The sequence below is a fragment of the Symphodus melops genome (assembly GCF_947650265.1).
Source record: "Symphodus melops genome assembly, chromosome: 12".
In the NCBI taxonomy this organism is placed as follows: domain Eukaryota; kingdom Metazoa; phylum Chordata; class Actinopteri; order Labriformes; family Labridae; genus Symphodus; species Symphodus melops.
Window position 1 is genome coordinate 14,077,216 of NC_136702.1, and position 26,362 is coordinate 14,103,577.

The 26,362-nt window shown below is 42.1% G+C and overlaps 4 protein-coding genes and 1 long non-coding RNA gene across 7 annotated transcripts in view; 2 read left to right on the plus strand and 3 right to left on the minus strand.

Annotated features, from left to right (window-relative positions):
• Positions 1-26,362, minus strand: part of LOC306832794 (E3 ubiquitin-protein ligase SH3RF3-like) — a 294,881-nt gene that overhangs the window by 155,200 nt on the left and 113,319 nt on the right. The window lies entirely within an intron of this gene.
• LOC306832807 overlaps positions 1-26,362 on the plus strand; it is a 159,943-nt gene that overhangs the window by 53,814 nt on the left and 79,767 nt on the right. The gene's annotated exons all lie outside the window — the stretch shown is intronic.
• akap17a (A kinase (PRKA) anchor protein 17A) lies at positions 604-8,289 on the minus strand. The gene is made up of 7 exons (XM_079357772.1): positions 7,039-8,289; positions 6,361-6,708; positions 5,852-6,070; positions 5,103-5,315; positions 3,389-3,537; positions 2,959-3,199; positions 604-2,837 (listed from the first exon to the last, which is right to left on the minus strand). Exons 2-7 carry the CDS (start codon positions 6,697-6,699, stop codon positions 1,923-1,925), a joined length of 2,076 nt encoding a protein of 691 aa, XP_079213898.1. The 5' UTR covers positions 6,700-6,708; positions 7,039-8,289; the 3' UTR covers positions 604-1,922.
• On the minus strand, positions 8,817-14,398 carry LOC306832798 (ankyrin repeat domain-containing protein SOWAHC-like). Its single transcript, XM_079357776.1, has 4 exons — positions 13,821-14,398; positions 12,943-13,331; positions 11,731-12,120; positions 8,817-11,019 (listed from the first exon to the last, which is right to left on the minus strand). The coding sequence occupies exons 1-4, from the start codon at positions 14,167-14,169 to the stop codon at positions 10,555-10,557; spliced, it is 1,593 nt and encodes a 530-aa protein (XP_079213902.1). The 5' UTR covers positions 14,170-14,398; the 3' UTR covers positions 8,817-10,554.
• On the plus strand, positions 15,074-25,704 carry septin10 (septin 10). 3 transcript variants are annotated; one of them, XR_013780263.1, is made up of 12 exons: positions 15,074-15,262; positions 16,105-16,219; positions 16,479-16,674; positions 16,762-16,948; positions 19,494-19,655; positions 21,373-21,469; positions 21,748-21,916; positions 22,009-22,141; positions 22,305-22,483; positions 24,486-24,725; positions 25,293-25,446; positions 25,597-25,704. XR_013780263.1 is itself a non-coding variant. In XM_079357782.1 (10 exons), exons 1-10 carry the CDS (start codon positions 15,233-15,235, stop codon positions 24,571-24,573), a joined length of 1,356 nt encoding a protein of 451 aa, XP_079213908.1. In that variant the 5' UTR covers positions 15,074-15,232; the 3' UTR covers positions 24,574-24,820. The 3 variants fall into 3 exon arrangements, 2 of the variants coding, with proteins under 2 accessions (XP_079213908.1, XP_079213909.1); XM_079357782.1 differs by lacking the exons at positions 25,293-25,446; positions 25,597-25,704 and having other exon boundaries at positions 24,486-24,820; XM_079357783.1 differs by lacking the exons at positions 24,486-24,725; positions 25,293-25,446; positions 25,597-25,704 and adding an exon at positions 22,694-24,343 and having other exon boundaries at positions 15,075-15,262.

The following is a 26,362-nucleotide window of genomic DNA, read 5'->3' on the forward strand; positions in this document are numbered from 1 at the left end:
TGAAATTTAACTCTTAATAGGGAAATTCCAACAATCTTTTTCGTCGGATCAACGCAATTATTTACTGTTATAAAACTCTGACTTTCCGATCTGAAAGAATGTGAACTCACTGACGTACGGAAGACGACTTCCCAATGCACCATATCTTCCTATTAAGGCTTGATTCTGGTAAAAAGGGGCGGAGCAACTTCATTTGGCACCTGGGCAAGGTGGACTTGGCTCTTTAAACCGGCTTCTCAGTCTCTCTATTGTCAACACTTTGGTTGTTTTTTTTTTGTCTCTTCATTAATTCAAATAGGTATCATGACATACAAAGATCAATAGGGAAACCATTATTATTTTCATGTAAACTCACTTACACCCCCCTCCCCACCCATGCGCGCGCGCGCACACGCACACACACGCACGCACACAAACGCTACAATCGCATAACCATACCAAGATTGGTTTGATGTCTTTGTTTTACCTTTACAACACCACATACATTCATCATCACGGACTGCATATTCCTTTCTGGCATATTTTGAACATTTAGTTTTCAATAAATCCTCGCTTAAATAACTTTAAAACTGATTTAAACAAAAGGGAAAGACGCTTCTGAAATGTTTTAGTCTGGATTTTTTTTATTTTGACCCTGAATGCAAAACATGCTCCTGTAGATCATGATCATACAGTACATGGAACACATGGGATTCAACATGACATTGTCATTCATGTCTCCAAGTCAACAAAACTTTTTCACTTTACAGACTTTTCACAAGGTGCACAAAGAACCACTTGCAATCGAATAGGTCTGCAAGCTGTCATTACTTAGACTTTTACCGTCAAGTATTCATACAGGTGAAACCTGTTGAAATAATTTTGTCTTTAAAAACAAATATTTACTTAAAAAAAAAATAGACTCAGTCTTTGAAACCTGGAACTGCAAGATCTTAAAAAAAGAATGGGCCGCTTGGTTCAGGGATGATGTAGATTTCAGTGATGTCACATCAAAATGGACAACAGTTGAACAAAAACTTAAAATGAAATCTGCCGTCCGCTGGTCGGCAAAACACCAAGAAATGTTTCTTCTAGTCTGTTGTTGAAAATTCACATTTAAAAATGGAACAGCAGCCATTCTTTGAAGTACGAGCAATCCTCTTAAAAGTCTTCCACGACGATGGCAGCCTGAAGGGCCGCGGTGTGTTTGAAAGTCCATCCTGACAACGTGTCAGCAGGAGACGCAGACCAATTCTTCATCTCTGAGGCTGAACAGGCTGGAGACACAGCAACACAACAAAGACAAACTGTTCCCTGTGAAACGCATCATTTCACAAAACAATCGCCTCTCAAGTTCATCGTACGGTCAACTCGTTTGCTCATCTTCTAAAACAATCACTAAGCACTAAATCAAACCTTTCGCTCCTTATTTGACTTCCTTTATATGGTGACTCCAAGGTATTCTCACATTCAGAGAACAGTTTCAGAGCATTTTCATCTTTCGAATACTGAATGGAATCGTTTCCTGAGGACCGAAATAAAAATGGGATCTTTAAACTTCAAATTGTTTTACAGATGTTAAAAATAAAATTGTTGTTCTGGCGCCAATCCAATACCATTCAAAAATACAAAACTAAAAACGTTACAGCAACTCTCTGGAGTCAACAGCAGAAACGTTCACGCTTTGGAAACACAGGGAGCACTTCAATGTTTTGTTTTTATTTTTAGTTTTTTTAGTTGACTTTGTGAAACAGATTCGACTCTTTATACCTCAATTTGTTTACACAGTCGATTAATGAGGTTTGAACACGCTGTCCTGTTCTGCAAAAGGCCATTTGGTGCGATTCCACATCACGTGAATCTAAAAAAATATCGATGTTATTCATTCTCGAACTCATTGAACGCGAATTTGAAGCCAAACTAAGCGGATGATGTCGATGACATCAGCGTCGTCTCGAGTGGCTCCTGTCTCTGCTGTTGCTGTGCCTCCTGTAACTCCTGCTGTAATGACTGTGACTCCTCCTCTCTCTGCTCCTGTTGCTGCTCCTGGAGCTGCCTCTGCTGTGCCTGCGACCACTGTGCCGCCGGCTCCTCCCCCTGCTGTAGCTCCTCCCACCGCTGCTGCTGCTCCTGCTCCTCTCCCGGCTGGAGCTGGCGCTCCTGCAGTAATGGCCTCGGCTGCGTCTCCTGCCACTCTGGTAACTGGAGCTCCTCCGGCGGTGGCTTGAGCTCCTCCTACGGCGGCTGGAGCTTCTTCTTCTCCTGCTGTAGCTGTGAGAGCGCCTCCTCCTTCCCCTGCTGTGGGAGCTCCTCTCTTTGTGGCAGTGGTCTCGCTCCCTCGCTCGCTCCCTGCTCCTCGCCACCTCTTCTCTCCTTCCCTCCCGGACTTTCTTCCTGTCCTCCCCTCCTCTCCTCCGCTCTGTTGCCCTGTTTCTCCCCAAACCGTGGGAGTTGCCACTGGATTTTGACGCCGGCTTATCTTTGCTCTCGACCGACTTCAACCCATTAACCAGTCCCAGGACCCCCAACATCACCTCATTTCCTGCAGGTTCGGAGGACTCCTCCCTTGTTTCGGGGCCGTCCCGCTCCTGTGAGCCTGGAGGAGCTCTCGCGGTTTTGTTACCGCTCTTCTTCAACAGGTTGCAAAGCAGTCGGTCCCTTAGCTCCTTCTCCCTGCGCTGGAGCTCCAGCGCACGCTCCTTCTCCACCTCCACCCTCCGAAGCTCCTCCTCCTGCTTGCGTCGGCAGGCCTCCAGCTGCTGTAGACGGGCGAGTTCCTCCTTCTTCCGCGCCTGCTCCTGCCGCTCCAGCTCTTCTCTTTCAGCCCTCTCCTTCTCCTCCTGCTGCTGCTTCAGAGTCTGGGGGGAGGAGGAGGAGGAAACAAAGTCCGGTAAGGAGAAATTAAACATTCAGAAACCCAGGAAAGGTTCAAACATAAAAAAGAAAAAGTCCATAAAAAAAGTCTTGCACAGTAAATACCTTGGCCCTGGCCAGCAACTCAGCAATGAGCCGGATGGATTCCAGGTTGCGCTGCGCCAACAGCAGCCTCCTCTCCTCCATGGCGATCTTCATCTGCAGCTTCTTCTGCTCCTCCTCCTGCTGCCTCCTCACTCTCTTCAGGTTCTTCCGGTCCTCTCGCTCGCGCAGCTTCTGCTCCCGCTTTCGGATCTTCTCTTCCTTCTTCCGCTCCCTCTCCTCCTCTTCCTGCTCCTTCTGTTTCCTGAAGCAAAGGTACATTTTTTTTCTTAACACTTATTGTGATTTTCTAAACCCTTAAGTTTTTTTTTTTATCCTCTTAGTGTAAATATTACATTACATTTAGTCCCACGTTAAGTATCTTTTGTTTTTTAATTTAGCTTTCAAAGGATTCAGTAAAAGGATCTGCTCTCGGTTGATGCTGCCACCGTACCTCTCCTCCTCCTTACGCTGCTCCTCCTCTTCCTTCTCCCGTCGTTTCTGCTCCTCCCTCTGCCTCTCCAGCTCCTGTAACTTCAGCCTCTCCATGCTCCTCTTCTTCAGAGCCAACTCACTCAGGTGCTTGCTGGTGTCAAACGTCACCTGAAGAAAAACAAACAAACAAAACAAACATGAAAACAAGCTTCACAAAACTGAACTCTCATGGGAAACAAAGTTCTCGGTAAAAACTTCCCAACTTGTACGATTCTAAATTTGACAGTGTGTTTATGGTTTCTTCCGGTTAAGTGGACGTGTTGTACTTTTTCTTGCCTTATTATTTTCGCATGTCAACATTTTTGTCAAAGTGAAAGATAAAAAAAACCCAAACATCATTAATCAAATCCAGTTCTTAGTTGTGACGTACAAATGGATGCTTAAATATTGAGGCTGTTGTGGAAGAGAGGGAGAGAATAAGGGTGGTTTCACACGAGGGACCAGCACGTACTGTGCTCATACTGTACTCAGGTACCGTGCCCGAGTCCGCTTAAAGAGATGGTCTCGGGCTCGATTCACGAGTACAGTCCGTGGAAGATGTGAACGCAATCGTGCTCGAACAAGGAAGTGGACCACTATACTGTTAATCCTCCTGGGCTGCCTGGTAGATGGGGAAGTAAAAAGAGGTGGTTGCCATGGTTGCTGCTTCTTCTTCGCCTTTTTTTTTCTTCTTTTTTTTAAATTTAACTTTTTGTTAATTTATTGTACAGCACTTTGGTCAGCTGTGGTTGTTTTAAAGTGCTTAATTAAATAAAGTTGGATTGGATTGGATTCTTCTTCTTCGTCCTTTTTGGTGGACTTGTCGGTTTGACTTTGTGCACACTGCCTCCTGCTGTATCAGACTGTGTCATCGTGCTCGGGCATGGTACGAAACAATCGTGCCTCGAGTGAAAACGACCTCATACTGTCCTCCACTTTTAATGACTACACTTACTTATAAATCTTTTCTTTTTTTTTTTCACATGTAAGCCACATTAAACTCGTCAAAACCACAAAACAGATGCATAGGTTTTAACATGTATGTACATCTATTCATGAAATATCCAAGCTGAAACTCACTGACAATATCTCCCACTTAATGAAGAAACTTCTTTGCTTCTGTAACCCGTGTTTAGATTTCACAGGGAGGCTTTATTCTCAGGATTAAGAGACCAGGCACTCCCTCTATCCCTCATTACTTTGGAAATAATGATGACACAGCTTTAATTCTCGTTCCACTAAAAGGTCTTAAAATTGCTCTGCGACTCTCCCACAACACAATCTGCTTCGCTGAAATTTCCCGCCTGCAGTATCACTCCATCAGTTCACCGGTGGCTAATCAAACCGGCGCAGATGTGTGCTACGTCCTCAGTGGACAACCAAACCAAAGACAGCAAAGAGTCAAAAGAACTGCAAAGGCTGTAGTTATTAGTCTTGAAAATAAACATAATTAAGGACGTTTGAAGGAGGAATATTACGAGATCAATGCTAATTAAATTGAAGGTGTCTGATTGGTCAAAGCACCGTCTTAAATTGACCTTAATACTTCGCAAAAAAAATTAGAAGCTGTGTTGAAATGTTTTGAATTCCTATCCCTCCCCATATTAACATGGCTGTAAATATGGCCGTTACATGACACGGATCATACGGACTGATTCAAAAGAAAACACATTACTTAACAAAGCCAGCAGTACCTTGATGTTACAGGCCACTGCCTTTCCGTCGTCTCCTTTCAGCATCAGCTTCATGCTGCGCAGGGTGTCCATGGCCTTGGTGAATCCACAGTACTCCTGGTACTGGACGTAAGCCTCAAAGTTCAGATGACCCCCAAAACTGAAGGTGCTGAAGTTCTTGTCCAGCATCTCCTCCCTGTACGGGTCCAGCATGGGGATGTCCACATTTCGCACCTGTAAGAAGAAAAAAAAAAAGAGGCACATTGTCAGAATAAAAAGGGATGGGATTTATGCTTAGTTCAATGCTTAAATTTACAATTTGATTTACATGATTGATTTTTTTTTTTTTTAAGTATCTCAATGGATTTAGCCAGGCGGAATAATTTACAAACCATTGCAAAAGGTTGATGTATCACTGAAAATGCAAATCTAGAAACTGGGACCTGTAGCATCAATAAAATCATCTGTTTTGTCCGATACTCCCGCCCACTTTAGTTTTGTGCCAATAGATCAACTCTGATATGATTGTGCCATGATAAATTACAAAAAAATAAATAAAAATTAAAAAAAAACAGAAAAAACCTTGGAGTCAACATTTTCTCTAAGTTTTAAAAATTAATTACTTGTATAAATGTATAAATGTAGCCTCATGAGGGGGTCCTTTCTCACCTGAAAGGAGTCCATGTTCAAAAAAATCTTCTAAAAATGACATTGTATTAACTATATAGTATATTTCCAATTAAATGTTCAAAAACAGAATCATGTACTACCTTGCCAAATGTCTGGAAAACCGCAGCGAGGACCTCTTCAGATGGCCGGTCTGGGAACTGGCTGTCCTTCTCACTGAACCAGCGACATGGAAGTCCCTCCAGGTGGATGGTGTCAGGCCTCTCTCCTGGCAGAGTCTCATTCATGTCCTTGGCGTCACGGAAGAAGGAGTCCCAGTCATGTCGTGTAGGAAAGTCCACCTTATTCTCTACTGCACGAACCTGAAGGAGCACACGCGATGATGAGGAGGGTTGTCAGATAAAACGTTAGTGGTTTGTTTAAAGGACAGTTACATGCAATCTAACCCTGCAGCTCTGCAACGCACAGCGTGTATTTCTTTAAACTGTTTCAGACATACTCTGGTTCAGATGAAGGATTATTATACTGAAAACTGTTCAAAAAAAATCTCCATATAAAAGATTAACTGCTCCACACGCCTTAACAAAAACATTCCCTGCATTCAAACAGATTCACTCCCCAAACGATTTTTGTTCCCTCGCGGCACCCTTACCTTCAGAACGTCAGTAAAGCCACTAAGTTTGATGGTCTTCCCATCAAGACGGCTCAGCAGGCTCTTGACCACAGTCTTGTTCTCCACCTCCCCCTCAAAGCGGATGAAGTCCATGGTGCTCTTAGAAATCCGCAGGACTGAAAACTGGTCCGGAGCGACCATGGCCTTCACTCTCTCCATCACCTCCCAGTTAGAGATGCTTTTGCCGGGCAGCTTGAGCTGCGGCAAAGCCACGCTGACGGTCATCTTGGCGATAGGTTTGAGGTACAGGTTGTAGTCGGAGGAGAGGCACACCGCCTCTGCAGTGTCATGGACAATCGTGGTCATGGTTGCAGACATTTGAAGAAGCTGTAGAAATGGCACACAGTAAAGATCCTGTAGAGGAGAAACCCCCCCCCCCCCCCCCCCTCTTCAAATAACCCTCTCTACTCTCTTCAAATAGGTCGTTTTCCTTTTATCCCACAGCACCATCCGAATTTAAAGCTGATTAATGAAAGAAGAAGAAAAAAGAGAGAGAACCGATTCGATGTCAGATTAAACATGAGACGTGCAAAGACGTTTCAACCTTTTTCTAGATGGTTGCAGGCTAATCGTTAGCTTCAAGGCTCCTGTTACTTTTTTTTATCGCAGTGAAACTTTAACAGCGATCAAATGACAGTCAGATGTACGACCACCTACCTAACATTAGTTAGCCTCTTCGCAAAAATAAACAATATTACTGATGTGTTGTATTGATTATTGGGAGCCAAACACAGGAGAGAGAGAGAGAGAGAGAAAAAATACATCCACTATATGCCACTTCCGCTTGTGTTCAACTTTGACCCGAGGATGAGACAAGGAGCTGCAGCAGCACAGAGACATCGTTTACAAACAGCGACACCATGTGGACATGTGGAGAGGCAAGACTGCAAAAAACATCCCGTCACATAGAAATGATCATGACTGTCTGCTACATCGACCGCTTATTGTTATAGTTATTATCATTGTTCTTTTTAGTATTCTTCCTTTTATTATGAAAATATTGAAATAACCCTAATAAATCTGCTCAGCACTATGTTCAACATGGAAGAATTGGTTGGTGCTCCTTGAGGAAACTGTTCAGCATCTAAAAGGATAATGACTCCAAACTTTTGTTACCAGATTGGTGACTATCTGAGACAGTGAACTTTAGCTACTGGCTTAGTAGTTTTTTGGCACTGTTGGGTCAAATTCAGGCTTTACATGAATGCCATCATTGCTATGATAATTGTTAGTGGAGAGAGAGGGAGAGATGGGGATGCATTGGACATGGATTAGTCCAACAGCGAGAGCCCCAGGCGAAAAAGTTGGCACAGTTTCTCTGAAAAGATTGCTGAGGAATTTACATAATAGGCATTAGTCCCTTCACTTTGTATGTAGGTCAGTAGCTGCAGTCAGACAGCCTCTCTACTGCCTCGCGATCAGCAGCAATTTAACAAACAGGCTGCCTCGGGCAACTAGACTCTGGGATCTACGAGCACAGGGTACTAATTCATCGCTTCACTGACCGCTCTGAATTTTGTTTGACTTGGGAGGCAAAACCAGAGATCAGCAAAACACCAAAGAGCACACTCTGATTCAAGAGGATTTACATATAAACACAAGTGACACATTTGTGATTGTAATGAGCGTATACGTGTAATCCTCCTTTTATGTGGTTGATTTGTTCTGGTGAACAGGAAGAGAACAACAGACCTGAACAGTGAACTGGAAGAACATCAGTCGAGACAATTCTCAGAGCTGTGGCTATCTGCTCAGCAACATCCATTCAGGGTATTGAATGAATTTCACAAATCCTTTTTATACATCTGCTGGTTATAAATAACATTTTACTAATCCGATCAGTTTTTACCTACTTTGCCTCCCGTCTCCAGTGAAATGACATGGAAAAAGAGAGTCAGTGCTGAACAGAATCTTAACATAAATATCATTTAATGTTAAAAAAAAAAAAGAATATCAGCAATTTTGATCAGCTGTAATTTCACATGAAATGTCCCATTTACCTTACGCAAATTGGATCAATACAAGGTCAAAGTTTGAATAGAAATATACACGCGCGCACAAACACACACACACACACACACACACACACACACACACACACACACACACACACACAAACTAAAACATACACAGAACAGGTGCAGAATGAGGACTGTCTATGAATATATTGGGTGCAGTGATACAGAGACAGCTTGCGGACAGGAAGCTGTGGGCAAACTGTAAAAGCTGGACCGAAGCTGGCACAAGGGTGGGAGGGGTTGGGGGGGTCAGATCATCAATTATTCAGCATCAACAGACCGGGACAATCACTGAGTGTCAGCAGTCAGCAGGACAGGCAATGCTGACCATCATGTGTTTCCTCCTTCTTAGTGAGTTTGTGTGTCTACATTTTCTGTATTTGATTGGACATTAACAGACTGAAAAACATTCTGCTTCAGTATTTTGCAAATCACTATTGCTTTATTTAACATAGAGGAAGATGACAGTGGCTCAGTAACAGTGTATTCACACCTAATGATAACTTTACAGTATTTCACAAATAAGACACGATGACTTAAAGACATAAAAAAACATCCATGCACAGCATTTTCAATCCTCTGGTCATGCATCTGAAAAACTGACTTTTGACATCAAAAGTGCACAAAACATATGTAGATCAATAGAGTCAACCATATTAATCCATGACGCCCATATGATTTGAGTACAAAACCTGATTATAAGAGAACATTCATGAAATAAACTATTTCTAATCGAGCCAATAATCAGACACAAGAAAGGTTCACATATTTGGGAAAACAGTCAAAGTCAGTGTGCCTCTCAGGTAAACATAGAGCATGTTTTGGTCTATCCCAATATGTTACATACACGATTAATGAACTACTGATTGTGTACATGCTAGGTCAGAACAATGCAAGAGGCAACAAAGGCAACTTGTTGTATAAAATCTGGCCCAGAGTGGAAGTGGATTGCATATTTACTGGAAAAAGTAATCAGTGCTAAATTGTCAGTCGGTGGAACGAGCCTTAAATTGACCTAAATACCTATTTGAGTGTGACGCAAGCCAGTTGTCCATGAAATTGTTAATCTATGAGATTACTTTGTTTCATTCTTGCAGATTAAAATTGTGAACAGAATTTAAAAATGGAAGATTTGCACAAAAGTGCTGCAATCTGCGGATATAGGCCCAGACCTCTTTAACTCCTGTTACAATGACTCAGAGGATTTGAGGTACAGCACGATCAGTAGAAAAACGTTTTGAACTTTAAGTTTACATAAAGTTATTTATTTATGAGAGTAAAAATGATTTTGGTGCCCTCTCATTCTGACAATAAAATGTTAAATACAAATGGGTTAAACAAGTTTCTCGATTTTGAACATCATGTGTACAATATTTAAACATTTACACAGGGTATAGGACCATTAACAGCCAGCATGGTTTAAGTTGGAGCAATTTCCTCTCATCTTCTAAAACTTTCTTCAAAGTGACGAGTGCCAAGACAACAGAAATACATGGTGGTTTGGACCTACAACAATTCGGTGTATACGCAGCTTGAGTAATGAAACCAGCTACATAGAAATTAGAAGAAAGATCCATTCACAGTACAGACATGTTTAAAAAAAAAAATTAAAAAAAATCAGCACCACTCAATCAAAGGAGGTTGAGATTTACAGAATTAGTTCTAGGATTATATTAATTTACTCTGTAAACAATTTACCGTGTGTAAACATTGTTCTCTTGTACTGTTTAAAAGAATAACCTCAGGAAGAGTTGAAGCTGCCTGTTCCAAAACACAACCTTAAACAAAAGAAAACATACAACTGACATACAAATCATAGGGCAGTAATTCACTTCAAACTAAGGCCATTAATGTGCAAATAAAACGCTACATGTGATTAAAATTAACCTTAAAACGGCAACTGGAACATAAAATAAGTTAGAATTTAAACAAACACATTTGAGGTTTTTTTAAAGTAAAATGCTCTATTAATATAATTTTAAACTCAGTAGGAGTCTATAAGTTAAAGATGTGATTCATGACCTTATAGAGATCTTAAATTTTATTAAAAAAAAAAAAAAAAACCCAACCCTGACCTGTCAGGTTGTGAATGTAAGAAAACTGTATTTTGAACATCAACGCTGGTTTATGTTAATATTGCAGATTCTGAGTTGTGTCATCCAAACAGGTTGGATAGTGGTCGTGTTCGCAGAGGACTGCTAGGGAGCTCCTCTCCTCTCCCCACCTCCCCCGTGTCCCTGAAAGAGGCGCTGTGGATGATCTGGGCTCTGTGGCGTCCGCGATGAAGCCGGGCGTTCAGCCGACCCAGAGACGACTTCCTCTGCCAGCCTCCTTTGGTCTTCTCTGTCGCTCCTGTTTCCTCTGATGCCTCAGCGGACGAGTTCAGGAGTCGAAGCGGGTTCAGATTGCCCTGAAGGACTCTGGGAAATCGCCAGCCGCGCCCTCCACCGCTGCCACTCATGGTGTTTTCGGTGTCTGACTCAGGTCCTGGTGAGGTGACCACTCCCTCCTCCTGAAGATCTGCGGCGAGCGGGGGAGAGAGGTACTGGATGGCTCGCCTCCCGCTGTAGTCTCGAGCTTCTGGGTCCGCCTCCCAGTCTGACAGCAGCACACGAACCACCTGTCAATCAAAGCACAGTGATACATACAGAGATGAACAATCAGACACTGAAAAGATGCCATGTCATTTATACAGAACATAGCGCTCCTTTCTAGCTAAGACTTGTAAACGGCACCTTAAGGCACCATGAAAAAAACACTCTTTTTTTTGTTGTTTATTTTTGACATTTTTCTTTTTGTCCTTATTTGGTACAAATTATAGCCATTAATGCATACAATTCTGTCCCTCTTTAAACTTCATTTTTAGATGTAAACTAAATTGGCACATGTCCTTTACCTTCAGCATTCATTTTCAAATTAGATACAATTCATTAATGTCTTTAGGGTAGCTTTTTAATTCAAGTAAAACAATCATGTGTTTCTGTCTTGTGTTACCCATCCAAGTATCTGTTTTTTTTCTCAGTCCAAAAGACACTTACTTTTTTTTAATGACTGTTTTACATTAAATGAAGAATGAGAGAAAATATTTTCTTACAGAAAAAAAGGGATTTCCAAGTATTACAAATGATGGCAGCTATCAGTGCTAACTCATGAAATAATAGATAACTTTTGTGGACATATCATAGTTGTCTAACTCTTTAACTCTGTGTTCTCAGCTGGGACTGTAAATATTCTAGCTGCAGCAGATGGAGTGTGTACAATTATCTGCCGTTTCACTGAGCCTGTCTAACACATGACACCACACTAATCTACCACTGTCTAAGCAACCCACCTGTGTGTGTCCATGCATAGCTGCCAGGTGAAGCGGTGTGTATCCAGCACTTGATCTCACGTTTACATTCACAGGTATGGAGTTGTCCTTGGCAAAGTCCAGCAGCTGGGAGAGCAGATCTACCTTGCCCTGTTTAGCCGCCCAGTGGAGGCAGGTGAACCCCGTCACAAAGTCTTTTTTGGTCACCAGGCTGGGTTCTACAGCGAGAAGCGACTGCAGGCTTTCCCAAAGGCCGTCTGATGCGCACAGCATCCACTCGTGTTCCAGCGGGTCCAGGGTCACTGAGGCACAGTCCTCATCGGTGTTTGAGGAGAGGAGGGAAGTCGAGTCTCCATCACTCCTGACTGAGTCCCGCAGGCGTGTGCCGCGGTTAATCAGAGACCTCCGCACCTACCAGTGTAGATCATGAGAATGAGATCAGTAACACATTTTTAATTACTTCATTTAATAGTACAGATTTATAGCTGAAAACTTTGTCATCATCAAGCACACATAATCTGTATTCTGTCGTTTGAAGAAAGGCTATCTTAACATCAGTAAGCCTAATACCAAAATACGGACCACCAATGTTTATCACCACTAAATAGCAAACTAATATTGATAATAATTTTATAAAAAAATGTGACAGTAAAAAAACGTTTGAAATCTTCATCTGTTTTGGCTTCTGCCATTAACAATCATCAGAGAGGGTCAAAGGTTAATCTGTGTGAGAGTAAAGGAAAGCTGGATTACATCACCATGTTTAATCTATCAGTTGTATAAAACAGAATGCAGTCACTGTGAAGTCATCCTTCAGGAGGAATGCATGTCTGGCCTCACCCTGTTTGGGTGTGAAGCCTGTCAGCTGCTAAACTCTTCGGTGAGTTGCAGGTTGCGCAGAGGTCAAAGCAGGGGAACCTGCTTAATTTCCTTAATGGATGACTGTGTCAGTCAGGTATTAAAGCACACACTCCCGCTGTGACATCGCTGAGTTAGGTGTGGCAAAAGACAAAGGTGGTGTCAAATTTGAAATATTTAAAAGCCAAGCAGGAGATATCTTTGATATCTGAATCAGTGATCTTCACAGGTTTAGGATGTTCTTGTTAAAATCACTTTCTCACATGCTGTAATGGTTACTGATTGCAATAAATTGTAACGCTGCCATACAAAGATAAAAATAATACTCATCTCCTTTAAAGCTTGATTTCATTCCAGACAAACAAAATGTCCCACCTGAGGAGAACTGCTCATCATCAGCTCTATGAAGTTCCTGCGGCTCCCCTTCGGCGTGTTGATATCTCCGATATGGTCGAGCCCGTCAAAGGGGCTGTCCTCAGATAGGCAGCTGATCAGCATGGCTCGCTGGGACCCTTTGGACACCCGGCGTGATCCTCTCACCTGCTGGTTGTGGGAACCTGTAGGATGGGCCTGGTCCAGATCTGAAAGCCCTATCACCGGAGCTGACTCTCGCCTCCTCCTGTCCCTCAATTTCACCTCCCCTCCTCCACAAGAGGTAGGAGTGGACGTATTGCTCCGACTATTCTGGCAAGGGGCTGCAGGGTGGGCATTGCCGTTGGACTGCTTGTCATTGTCCAGGCAGGCAGCCATTGCGATGGGTACTCCTGTGGAACCATTGTATGTTGATTTTTATAGAGTAGTGAGTTTCAATTGCTTAATCTGAACCTTATCTGACTCCAGGCAACCTTTCCACTGTAATCCCCTCAGGTACTGTATGCTAGACGTCCTTCTTGTAATCCTCTTTGTGTTATTATACTGTATTATTCTGGCCTTTGATTGAATTTTGGACAGAAATAGGTCAAAATAGGAGGCGTAACTCAATGCACTTTGACAACTTGAGGCTATATTATGTTATGGCTTTCACATATTAGATCATTTAGTGGCTTAGAAGAGGAGACACTATGATCAAATAAATATCTTTAAACGAATACACAACGTAAGAAAATCAGACAAATATTAGATATATGATAATTATTTTAATAGAAATCTACATGCAAATTAGATTTAAAATAAAACCTCGCCTTCCCCTAATTTGATTTATTTTTTTTTTCAAAAAAATACACAGAATTGCATAAAATCAAGGTAAGCCGTACCTGGTTGGCCGTCGTTATCAGTGTTGATGTTGACAAAGTTGTTGTCCAGTGTCTCCTGGATATTCCCGTTGCATTCCGCGTGACCGTGGCCGTCTGTGTCCCCGTGCATCACCGACACCGTGATGCCTTCAGTGTGCTTTAAACATACAAATTTCACACCGTTTTCCACTTGCACAAAACCCACGTTGTCAACGATACGTTTCACTACCTCGCGATCCACCCCTTTCTTCGACGGGTCATTCTCCCTGCAAATTGATAGGAAATGATCGATCAGCTCAATCTGTTGGACCCTCCCTCCTCTCTCCATCAGGAACTCCTGCACGGCTTGCTCTGTGCACTGCGACGCCATCGTCAATCAGAACAGTCCTAACAGAGCACGCAAGAATGGATATATAAATTGCTTTTTAAAATTTACTCCATGTTAGTTTCCCTATCATTAATTTGAGATTCGAGGCGACGGGTGATTCTCTTCATCTTTCTCACCGTCCACCTCCTCCTCCTCCTCCTCTCCTCCATTGGGAGTGTTTGGCTGCAGCACAGTGACAGGCAGGGGTCGCACATTCAAGGAACCAGACGACAGACCATCGCTGCAAAAACTGTGATGCATTTATGAACGCCTCGTAGAATCTGGCTTCAAATCGCCTATCCACTCAAACAAGCGTTAGCCCTTTGTTTTTTATATTTCAGCTGTCGACTGAGAGGTGAAGATCCGTGTTATTAACACAGTCTGATCTAGAATACCTCACTTAATCCTGTTGATAGTTTATTTTATGCCGTTATTGTGAAAGAAAGGCGAACAAATCCGTGGACTCTTTTCTTAGATATATTGTGATATTATATTTCTCTATTTAAAAAAAATATAAATTGTTTGCAGTGCCTTTCAAATTACTTTAAAAATATCCTACTACAGATTAATTCATCACATTTTCATATTTTTAAAAAGCAGGTATCAACATCAAGCTGATGGATTTTAGCTGTTGAGCTGCTTCCTGGAAAACATTTTTTTCCTAAGGGCCTAGAATGTAACACGAAAGACACTTAGGGAAAAGAGGAAAACTAAGTCGGGCTGTACCATTTTACAAAGACGGGGGTGGGACGTGTATGTCCACAGTAGATAAACACTGTCAAGCCTTTATTTATTTCACTCGTTGTGTATGTATACCTTTAAATTGTGAGATAATTGAATGTCGGGAAATGCTTTATTTATTTATTTTCCTTTGCTTTTATAACACATTTAAGAAAACAGGTTCAACCTGATTTGTGTCGGCTTTAGAGTGGTCTAGTCTGCCCAGTTGTCGACGGCAGACCAGTGAGACGGCGGAGATCAGCGGTTTACAGAAAGCTGCCTGTGTTAAGTCGGTCCCTTTATTTTAATCGTTCAAACTCGGGGAAATCTACTTTTACAATAAACAATGGCTTCTACAGATGTTGCGCGGCAGCCGGTTGGTATTATTTTTATTTATGATTGACTTCGTGACAGTGAAAGCAGGGAGTGTCCGGGGCTATCTTTAAGTTAGCTACAGCTAGCCCAGTCAACATGATCCTTTAATATTTACTAAAAACATTACCTAAAGTGTTTATAATACATAACAAGAACTCAAACGAATCTGTCCTTCATGTTGTCATATTCCCACTAACTTTAATGGGGCTTTTCAGCTCATATTTAAACTTTTTTTTAGAGGAATGTAGTGTATTATATGATCATAACATACAGTAGAGGGCGTTAGCTGGCTAAAACGATGCTAACCATTCAATAGAGGGGAAACAAAACCTGTTTGTGATGTTGATTAAAGGCCCACTGTGTTTGATCGTTCATGTGGGTCATGCTGAAGTTGTTTATGCAAGTAAAGTTAGGTCAGCTGCAGTTTGATGTGTGTGAAGTTTACAGTCTGGTTCACACACTCAGACTTAAGACATCCGGCCACTTTAAACAGATTTCAATCACAGACAGTTTTCTGTCATCAGACACTTTTTTTTCACGTCAACACAAAACTACACTTCAACTAAGTTTTCACGGTGGGCAGGTCAGAGGAGGTCGTTTTGGAGTCACAAATTGTAGTTTCAAATAATGTTGATCTGTCATTGGCTTGGCCTCTATAACTAGGAGATAAGATAAGATAATCCTTTATTCATCTCGCAGCAAGCGGAGACATTTACAAATGTTGTACCATACTCTAAATCTCTTTTTAAATTCCTTTAGAAAATCAAGCATAAGCTGTTTGAAATGATTACATCAGCACATTGAAGAATGATCTGTGTGTGTGTGTCTGTGATTCTTTCTCAGGATAATGGAGTTCGCTCTCTGTCCCTGGCTGGACATGTGGGCTTTGACAGCTTACCAGATCAGCTCGTCAATAAATCTACCTGCCAAGGCTTCTGCTTCAATATTCTCTGCATAGGTAATTTAATACAAATCGCCACACTTACTCAAACACAAATGCACGTAAGACACTTCTAAAAAGAAGGAAACCACACTGGTAAGACTGCGTTCACATATGCTCTTTGATTCAATGCAACAGTCTGCCCCGCACTTATCTGCAGGTTTCTCCAACATCACTGGAGTGCGAGCTTTTTACAGTTTACAGGATGAGCTGATTCAGTTTCACGCTCTCACACACGATACCAAGTTTAATGTTGATCCTTTCTGTCTGGCTGCAGGTGAAACAGGTATTGGAAAGTCTACTCTGATGGACACTCTGTTCAATACCAACTTTGAGAACTTCGAGTCCTCCCACTTTGAGCCTCAGGTGAAGCTGCGAGCTCAGACCTACGACTTACAGGAGAGTAACGTCAGACTGCGCCTCACTGTGGTCAACACTGTGGGATTTGGGGATCAGATGAACAAACAAGAAAGGTAAGAGGAGTGTGTGTAGTTGCGTGTGGATCACTCTACGTTTTATACTCAATCTGTCTGATCGTCTTTTATCTGTGCGTCCCTTAGCTACCAGCCGGTGGTCGATTATATTGACCGACAGTTTGAGAGTTACCTGCAGGAGGAGCTGAAAATCAAGCGCTCTCTTCACAACTACCATGACTCTCGAGTCCACGCATGCCTTTATTTCATCTCCCCCTCAGGCCATTCACTCAAATCCCTGGACCTGGTCACCATGAAGAAACTAGACAGCAAGGTAAGAGGAGGACCACTGAGTATGTCCCCTTAAAAGGTTGCTTCTTATATTTTTTATTATTTAAGTCTTGTAAGTTCTGTTTTCATCCCTTTTCCTTATTGTTTTGCAGCAAAACACCACATCACATTCCTTGTCTGTGTAAATGTACTTAGCAATAAAACCAGATTCTGATTCTGAACATTTCTTTTGTATCAGTTGTCCAAACATCAGATGCTTTTACATGTTCGATTTAAAGCAAAGAAATCCCTTTTGTAGGGACTTGAAGAACATATAGATCATATTTTTAGTTGCTCAGTGCAGTTCCACAGAGTTTAGAATAAGAACCAAACCTAATGTTTAACATTGTGAGAATGTCATATTTTAATTTTTTTGTTTTGTTTTCTTTAAACTCCAGATGTTCAAATGAGTAAGTGTTGTCACACAGGTGTTTTTATTGCTACAATACACAAAGTAAGGCAGCAACAATACAGCTAAACATGTGTCATCTGACAAGTAGACGCACACACACACACACACACACACACACACACTAGGAGACTGTGGTATCTATAAAATAAAATGCATCCTGATGGATTTCTTTAGCTTTGTGAGGAAACTTAAAAAACGTTAAAGGTGAACTTTGTAGATTTTGGTGGTAAAATTGGAAAGTTTTGACGAAGTGAAACAATTCTGTGCTACATTTTCTAAACTGAATACATAAACTTTAATGAAAGGGGAAAAAAACAAGGTTCCCTGGACACTGTTTGGAGCTGAAAAAGCTACCAGGAGAGTTAAAGTTTCACTGTTGTGGACCCCCACCATAACTTCTCACATAGTATTTTATGTTCAAACACGTTACAGCGACCACCGTTTCCTCAGAGGACACTTTGTGTTCACACAATCTCTACACTTATTCAACATTCACATTTCTCGATTAAAGCTCCATAGCGCGCCTTTAAATTGAAACAACACGACAGTCATCACCTTGCTTCACAGTGACTTTCATGAATTGTCTAACTGGTCTAAATCTAACGAGCTACACACCTAAACGTTTCTCAGGTATCAATTCAACTTCTGCTGATTTGGAATCTTAAATACAGACCTGTCAATTCTTTTTTATTTCCTTCAGGACCGGCATTTCATGGAACGATTAATAAATGAATAACTGTAATGTAAAACGTGAAAGACAAGCGATTACAAACTGAGAAGGTCAAAGTGGGAGCCAGAGTGTCTGTTGAGAGGAAAGACTCTGCATCATGTCAGTTTTCTGTCGGACTCTTGGGAGAGGCTCTCTTTTCTGAACCGGCTTGAACTCCTCCCCTCACTCTTGAAGTGGTCGCAGACTTTCCCATGCTCCCTGTGTGTCCAGACTTTGTGTTGTTTTTTTTGTGTGTGTGTGTTTGTGTGATTTGCTGCTCGGGGGTGTCAGTAACCCTGGATTTGTGTGTGAATGGAGCAGAAAACGTGTTGGAATGCTGTAATCGGCTCACAGACACACACTCGACTTGTCCTTTTGTGTCACTGTACAGACGCACACAGAAAGAGCCGGAGAATCTGCAGCTCTGACAGGAGACAGTCAGTCACTCAGACAGCTGCAGGGACAGAAGTGCTGCCATGGTTGTGTTTTCTCTGCTGGGATCAGTGCGTGTGTGTGTGTGTGTGTGTGTGTGTGTGTGTGTGGGTGGGGGGTCCCAGAAGCTTGTCCATCTTTGGTACGCCAAGTGGACAGACAGACAGGAGAGGAATGTGGAAAGATTTGGACAGCGGAGCGGTCTCTGAGTCCAGAAATAACATCAGTAATTGCCGGTTTATTTACAACACTTGTTCAAAAGTCTTTACATTCAGTAATTCAAACAAAAGATGCTGGAATAGTTCCCACGTTTTGAAGTGTACTGGTTTGAAGTTTTCTAGAGTCAAACTCATGCTTTTCTTTGTTAACTTTGTTCACTACAGAGGGTTGCATGCCCTGTTCTCTCTAAAGTCCCTGAACCTTTAGAAAGTACATAACCCCGAGCAGAGTCTTTTTTTAGGGGTAGACCGTTTGGTGGAAACGCACAAAGTTCTTCCAAAAGACCAGAGTTGTGGAGGATGGTTCCTCCGGTGGAAGCGAGGCTTAAGTGTCAGTGAGAGTATAAGCTCTGCTCAGAGACCACACGTTTTCAAACAGATGAAACACAAAGTCAGTCCCCACTGCAAAGTGGGTAAGACCTTCATATTATTAGAAATGATGCTCTCAACGATGACAAGTCCTAAGTCATCATGGACCCTTGTTAATTCGGAACTGATGTGAAGCCAGATTGGGTCTCAGGGTTTTGGGTAATGATACAGAAGTCTGAGGTGAAAAGAAAATGGTGAAGATCAATGTTAACATTTGTCATCCCCTTTCGTGTCATCCTCCTCATTTGAAGTCCTTTATCTTCTCCTTTGAAAATGATCTCCAAAAGGATTTGGGTTCAAAGTCTAAATGTTACTCAGATCTGCACATTAGAGCCTTTGTATGCAGTAGGTTTGGAATAAGAGGATTGATTATTTTGTACATGAATTTAAACTTTCCCTCTTGCCGTAGGTGAACATTATACCGGTGATTGCCAAAGCTGACACCATCAGCAAGTCAGAGCTGCACAAGTTCAAGATCAAAATCATGAGTGAGCTGGTCAGTAACGGGGTCCAGATCTACCAGTTTCCCCTGGATGATGAGACTGTCGCCAAGGTCAACACTACAATGAATGTAAGGAATCACACACACCAACAACTGATCGTGTTAATGTGGCGGGCTCAATGTGTTCATCGGTCTGCTGAGTCATGCTGGCCCCCTCCTCTCTTCTCACCTGGGGTCATAAGCTGAAGGCTGAAGGCTGAAGAGTGTGACTTGACTAATAAACAGTAAAATACAAACATACTGCATGTTCATTTCTAGTGAAGGAAGAATGTGTGTCATGTAATGTATTTCTATCAAAAGCTTAATATGAAAGATTGAGTTTGTATAGATTGGAGTAGTTTGTTGACCACAGCCTGACAGAGCGTCAGTGTGCAGCGTATTCCCAAAGAGACGTCGGCTATTTTTAGACTTGAAGCCTCTTTTTTATATATATATATATATATATATATATATATATATATATATCGTCAGCAAAGTTAGAATAATGTAACTTTTACACACAGAAATGTGCACGCTTGTGTGAGGGAGCAGTGCCAGGGGAATGGATGGAGAGTTATACACTTTACTGCTGTTCTCTTTTACTAAACTAGAGTTGTCAAACAGTAATTAATCACTGAAGGTTAATAGTGAGTCGCGATGAATCACATGTTTAATTGCATGATTAAAAATGTAATTAATTTGCTTTTGAAAAAAAAAATGGTTAGGCTTTTATTTTGAAATGTCTGTACTGTTATAAGCTGAAAGCACTTTACTGGCTGCTTGAATTTAACCCCGCTTTTATTATTAAATAAAGTAATAACTTCTGGTAGATCAGAACCAAAACATTTCCAACATTTACTTAAAGGAAGTTTAAACAATGACAGCTTAAATGAACAAAGTCAAATGTTTAGCTGTCGGACAGTTTTTAAATTGACAGTAGACATTCAGAGAGGCAGAAGTGACTACATGCAGTCACTGCAGAGGTTTGTCTACGGTGCACCAAAAGGGACAAAATAGAATGGGATGAATAAAAATGACTGCGTCATTAATTCCAGACTCTGCTAATACTGACAGCCCTACTTTAGATGTAAAGTTTTATACTGACAGTGACAGCCCTACTATAGATGTAAAGTGTTATACTGACAGCCCTACTTTAGATGGACAGTTTTATACTGACAGCCCTACTATAGATGTAAAGTTTTATACTGACAGTGACAGCCCTACTATAGATGTAAAGTGTTATACTGACAGCCCTACTATAGATGTAAAGTGTTATACTGACAGCCCTACTTTAGATGGACAGTTTATACTGACAGTGACAGCCCTACTATAGATGTAAAGTGTTATACTGACAGCCCTACTTTAGATGGACAGTTTTATACTGACAGCCCTAATATAGATGTAAAGTTTTATACCGACAGTGACAGCCCTACTATAGATGGACAGTTTTATACTGACAGTGACAGCCCTACTATAGATGTAAAGTTTTATACTGACAGCCCTTCTATAGATGTAAAGTTTTATACTGACAGTGACAGCCCTACTATAGATGTAAAGTTTTATACTGACAGCCCTACTATAGATGTAAAGTTTTATACTGACAGCCCTACTATAGATGTAAAGTTTTATACTGACAGTGACAGCTCTACTATAGATGGACAGTTTTATACTGACAGTGACAGCCCTGCTTTTAGAAGTCAAGTTTTTCTTACAACAGGCCATGTTGAAGTTGTAAATGATGTTTCAAGCTGTGTTCTAAGTTTGTCTTCTGCCATATTTAAATGTGTTGTATTTTGACTGTTCTTAGGGTCATCTGCCTTTTGCGGTTGTCGGCAGCACAGAGGAAGTTAGCGTTGGGAATAAAATGGTGAAGGCTCGTCAGTATCCCTGGGGAGTGGTCCAAGGTAACACAGATTCCTGCTTGATTTGATTCTTCCTAACATGACTTTGTTTAAAGTACCTCCAACCTTACTGTAAATGAAAGGCTCAGACTGAGGTCATGGAAACTAGCTGATCTTTTTAGACCAACCTTTTTATTCTGGAGTTAATGAAATGGAAAGAACTGATCTAAAAACATCTGGAGGAAACATAACACTTGAAATGTGCAGTATTTTGTTGGTTAATCACTCTCCTTGTCTCCTGTCTGTCAATGTGTGTGTGTGTGTGTGTTTGTGTGTGTCAGTTGAGAACGAGAACCACTGTGACTTTATTAAATTGAGGGAGATGCTCATCTGTGTCAACATGGAAGACCTCAGAGAGCAAACGCACACTCGCCATTACGAGCTCTACAGACGATGCAAACTCGAGGAAATGGGCTTCAAAGATACTGACCCAGAGTGCAAACCCGTCAGGTGAGTGGAAGACTCCAGAACACATGTGCAGATACGGAATCAAATATAAAAGTGAGGTGAGCCGTATGTCACGTGTGACTGTGTGTGTTCAGCCTGCAGCAGACCTACGAGGCCAAACGTCAGGAGTTCCTGGTGGAGCTGCAGAAGAGAGAGGACGAGATGAGGCAGATGTTTGTGCAGAGGGTGAAAGAGAAGGAGGCGGAGCTGAAGGACGCTGAGAGAGAGGTCCGTGTGATGACTCTGCTTCTTTAACCTGCAGAACTTCTCCGGAGTTCTTAGATCTGCAGTTGTTTTTATCGTTCCGATTTTAAAATTTGTATTTAGATTTTCAAGTTTCACTCTTGCGTCTCATGAGTGTAATGCGTGCGTGTGTCTGTGTGGGTTTCAGCTGCAGAGTCGTTTTGAGCAGCTGAAGCGCCTCCATGCAGACGAGAAAGCAGCTCTGGAGGAAAAGAAGAGACTCCTGGACGACGACCAGAGTTCCTTCGGCAAGAGGAGAGCCGCCGCCCAGCTCCTCCAGGCCCAGAGCCTCACTGCCAATGGCAAGAAGGACAAGGACCGCAAGAAGTAAGAATACACATCAAAACAAAGAAAGAAAATCACTTTTCTTTTAATACAAGCTGATGAATGAAAAACACCACTTCGGGTTTAGGTTGAGATGTATTTCATTGTGAGAGGGCATTTTGCTAACGGACGAAGTGTGTCATCGAGCCAGTCTGGTACGTGGCTGTCACACGGCTTCTAAACTTCCTCTTCTTTTGTTTTTCTTTCATTCAGTTCTGGCTTCATGTGAAGACTTTTGGGATTTGAAGTACGCCTCCAGTTTGTCCAGTGTCACCAGTGACTTTCTTCCCATACCCCCCCAAATTGCCCTTTATGGCCACTCACACACTAAACAGGTCACCCCACACCACGACCAGCGGTGTGTCTGTGTCCCAGTTTGATCATTTGCCAAAGTTTAATATCCTGTGTACACTCCTCAGTGGTATTGTTAATCTTCTTTATGACTTTTATATATATCTGTGTCATGTTTTATATTTATCCTTTTATTATCACACCGTTATTTGTCAGCTCATGTGTTTTGTTTTTCCTTTCTTAAAAACCTCTGTGTGTTGATCTTCACACAGCCTCCCCTCTTGGTGCTGTAGAATGAACTAAGGGCTCAGACAGGCACACACATTATGATAAGGGACTTCTGTTGCGTTGAATGGCGGCGCTATCTTCAGCATCTTAATGCGTACACGCTTCTACCTGCTCAAGCTTCTGTAACATGTTCACGTTCGAATGCTCGCGTCTCTCTGAAAAGGAGAAAAAAACAAAAAACGTCTGCCACTACCACGCTTTGTAATCAGAACACGAGCGCCATCTTTTTTTTTTAATTTTTTTTTTTTTAATTCATGCCAAACACCTCAGACACAACAAGCCGCAGCACAGCAGCTTATTTGTAACCGCCTCTCCGCTTCAACAGATGGTAGCTAATAAGAAGCAGGAGTTTATGTTCTATTTCTAATCAACGATTTCCATAAACTTCTCAGGACATCCACAGAGGTGGGGAGAGCGAGAGAGGAGGTCATTAAGAGCCTGAGAGAGAAACAATCAACAATCCGGCCCTCTTTTATTTATTCAGCTCGCTGCTGTTTAGGAGCAGAGCTGTCGCAGCCGCAGCGACAAAGAAATGACAGAGAAGTGGCGCTCGATCGAGGAGCGTCACAGGAAGTGTGTCTGAAAGGAGATGATCTGTGAAGGCTGATGTGCTGCAGTCGCCTTGACCAGTTTCTATAAGCATCAAGAATAGTTAGAAATATTAGCGGGGCATTATTATATACCTTCATCTGAATCACGTTTGAATACTACTTTCTCACACTCGTACACCAGCATTACAGGGACCTGCAGAGGTGATGGTACATGTTACAGCATACTGTATATTCATACTTGTATTTGTTTACTTGCTCTGTTCTATTTAACACTAACTGTTAACTCGCTCACTGCATTGTTCTCTTGAATAACTGACCAGTTGAAAAGAAGAGCATTCTGTGATTTTCAGTGTTTTTTCGGGGACTATAGGAGGAGAGGGAATTTCTTTGGAAGGATTATTATTTTACAGACCAGTACAGAATAAATCAGAACACTGTGCTGCTGGTCTGCAGTAAAGTGTGATTTTTGTAAATCCACTCGTACTCACAAACACTGCCACTTTATAATGTGTCACTAGTGCTCACCACGTGTTAGTGCCTTATCTGTGTGAACAATACGACGACATACACGATCCACTTCAGAGTTTACATCCAGGGAAACACACTGATGCCTATCGAAGTAAAGTTTGTCCAGGATACTTTTGTACTTCTGTGTTTAAGGACTAAACAGTGTTATTTTGGAGCTTTTTATTCACCCTTTCTAAATAAATCTTTGTATTTTTGTCATGATAAACTCTTGCTTCTCTGCTTGTTTTTTTTATTCCACAATGTGGCGTCGAATCAATGTACCCAAAGTGCGTTACTTTTGTAAAATGAAAAATGAAAGTTTAGGAGAGGAAGTGAAATGTGCTGCGTCTGAGATTATATGTTCAAAGAGGTCGTGAGGCTGAGAGAAGGAGAGGACGCCCACGGAGGAGTCTGAACACTGATGGTGGTGGCGATGAAAGATACAGGATGGGATGATGAGAGGGAGGTGCTTCTGGAGAACTCCATATGGACTCTAATGAGCTGGACTGAAGGTGACAGACAGAGGAGGGTTGGAAACTGACTGAGCAGAGAGAAAAAAGTGGCAGCAGCAGGATGATTGGTCAAATGTGGATGTTTTACCCAAAAAGGTAAGAGATGAGGGAGCTTATGCTGATCTTCATTTTATAAAGCAGAAACAAAATCTTCCTTTTGATTCTACCTTCTAATACAACAAGTAGTATAATAGTGATTGAAATTGTGATGGAGCTTTTCTCCGTCTCCTACGACACACTAGGTAACACTGATGAACTTTTAGAAGTTAATGTATTTAGTTGGACCTCAATGAAATCCAAATATGCTGCATCAAACCTTATACAAACTACATGAGATAGTTATTCTGGTTTGTTTGAGAAAGCTCAAAGTTTCAGTTTCACACAGCGACATAAACCACTAAGAGTGCATCGAACCCGTTTCTCGTGAGGGGATTAGAAGACAGAAAATAATCTGCATATGGCCACATGGAGAGGAACAAATGTAGGACATCAAACCTGACTGAGGTCACACACAGAGGTCGTCGTTGTATCAGTTCACTCATGCTGCACAAAGCCTTACTATCTAAAGCTTCTGACCTGGTTGACAGGTAGGATTACCCTCATGTTTCATAAATGACATCCTTCTTATGATATGACCTCATAAGGGGGTGTTTTTTTAAAAAGGTAGTTTTTGGGCTTTTCTGCCTTTCTTCGAAATGACAGCTATGGAGGGACAGGATCTGCCGGGAGAGGAGAGTGGGAGATGACATGCAGCAAAGGGCCAGGATCGGATTTGAACCCGTGGCTGCTGTTATGCAGCCTATGGCCTCTGAACATGGTGTGTGCTACATAACCACTATGATATCAGCACAGCAATTTGATCTTTTATAGACATGAGATTAGAGAACATGTTTTTGCAATGTTTGTGGTAATCGATAGATAGATGGATTTTTTTATTGATGATCAGCTTCTGTTTTGTCTTGGACAGATATTTAGGAAACAGCAGCAGCTTTGCATCCTCCCTGCGCGCGCGCGCGCGCGCACACACACACACACACACACACACACACACACACACACACACACACACACACACACACACACACACACACACACACACACACACACACACACACACACACACACACACACACACACACACACACACACACACACACACACACACACACACACACACACACAAGGGACCGCCCTGTGCTGATGAAGAAGTGTTATCCCCTGCAGTGTCTTACCCCCTGACTCTGTTGCCCTTCATACGACTCAGAGCGGGCACACAGACAGGTAAGACAGACAGGTTTGGCGTAAAGTAGAGGAATGCTGATCGATTCCCTGCAGGATCCTGCAGCACCTCGCTGGCAGGTTGGAAAAGAGGACGCCCTGAGGAGAACTATTTCACCAACTGTGCAGAATGTGTGTGTGTGTGTGAATGTGTGTGTGTACATTTGTGTGTATGTGTCTGAACAAACGCCTTTAGCTACTCTGGGTGGTTCAGCATCTGGGCGGGAAGTGTTTTCTTTCAGCTTCTTCAGCCGGAGGTGATCCTTATCTGTGCACAGCAGAAAGCGGAAAAGTCTAAATTTGCTGCCTGCCTTCTGCTCGCCTAAAATATAACAGCCTCAGTTTGTGTGTTTGTGGAGGTTTTCTGTGTGCCTACATTCAAGATAGCTGTATCTCTTTGCACACACACACACACACACACACACACACACACACACACACACACACACACACAC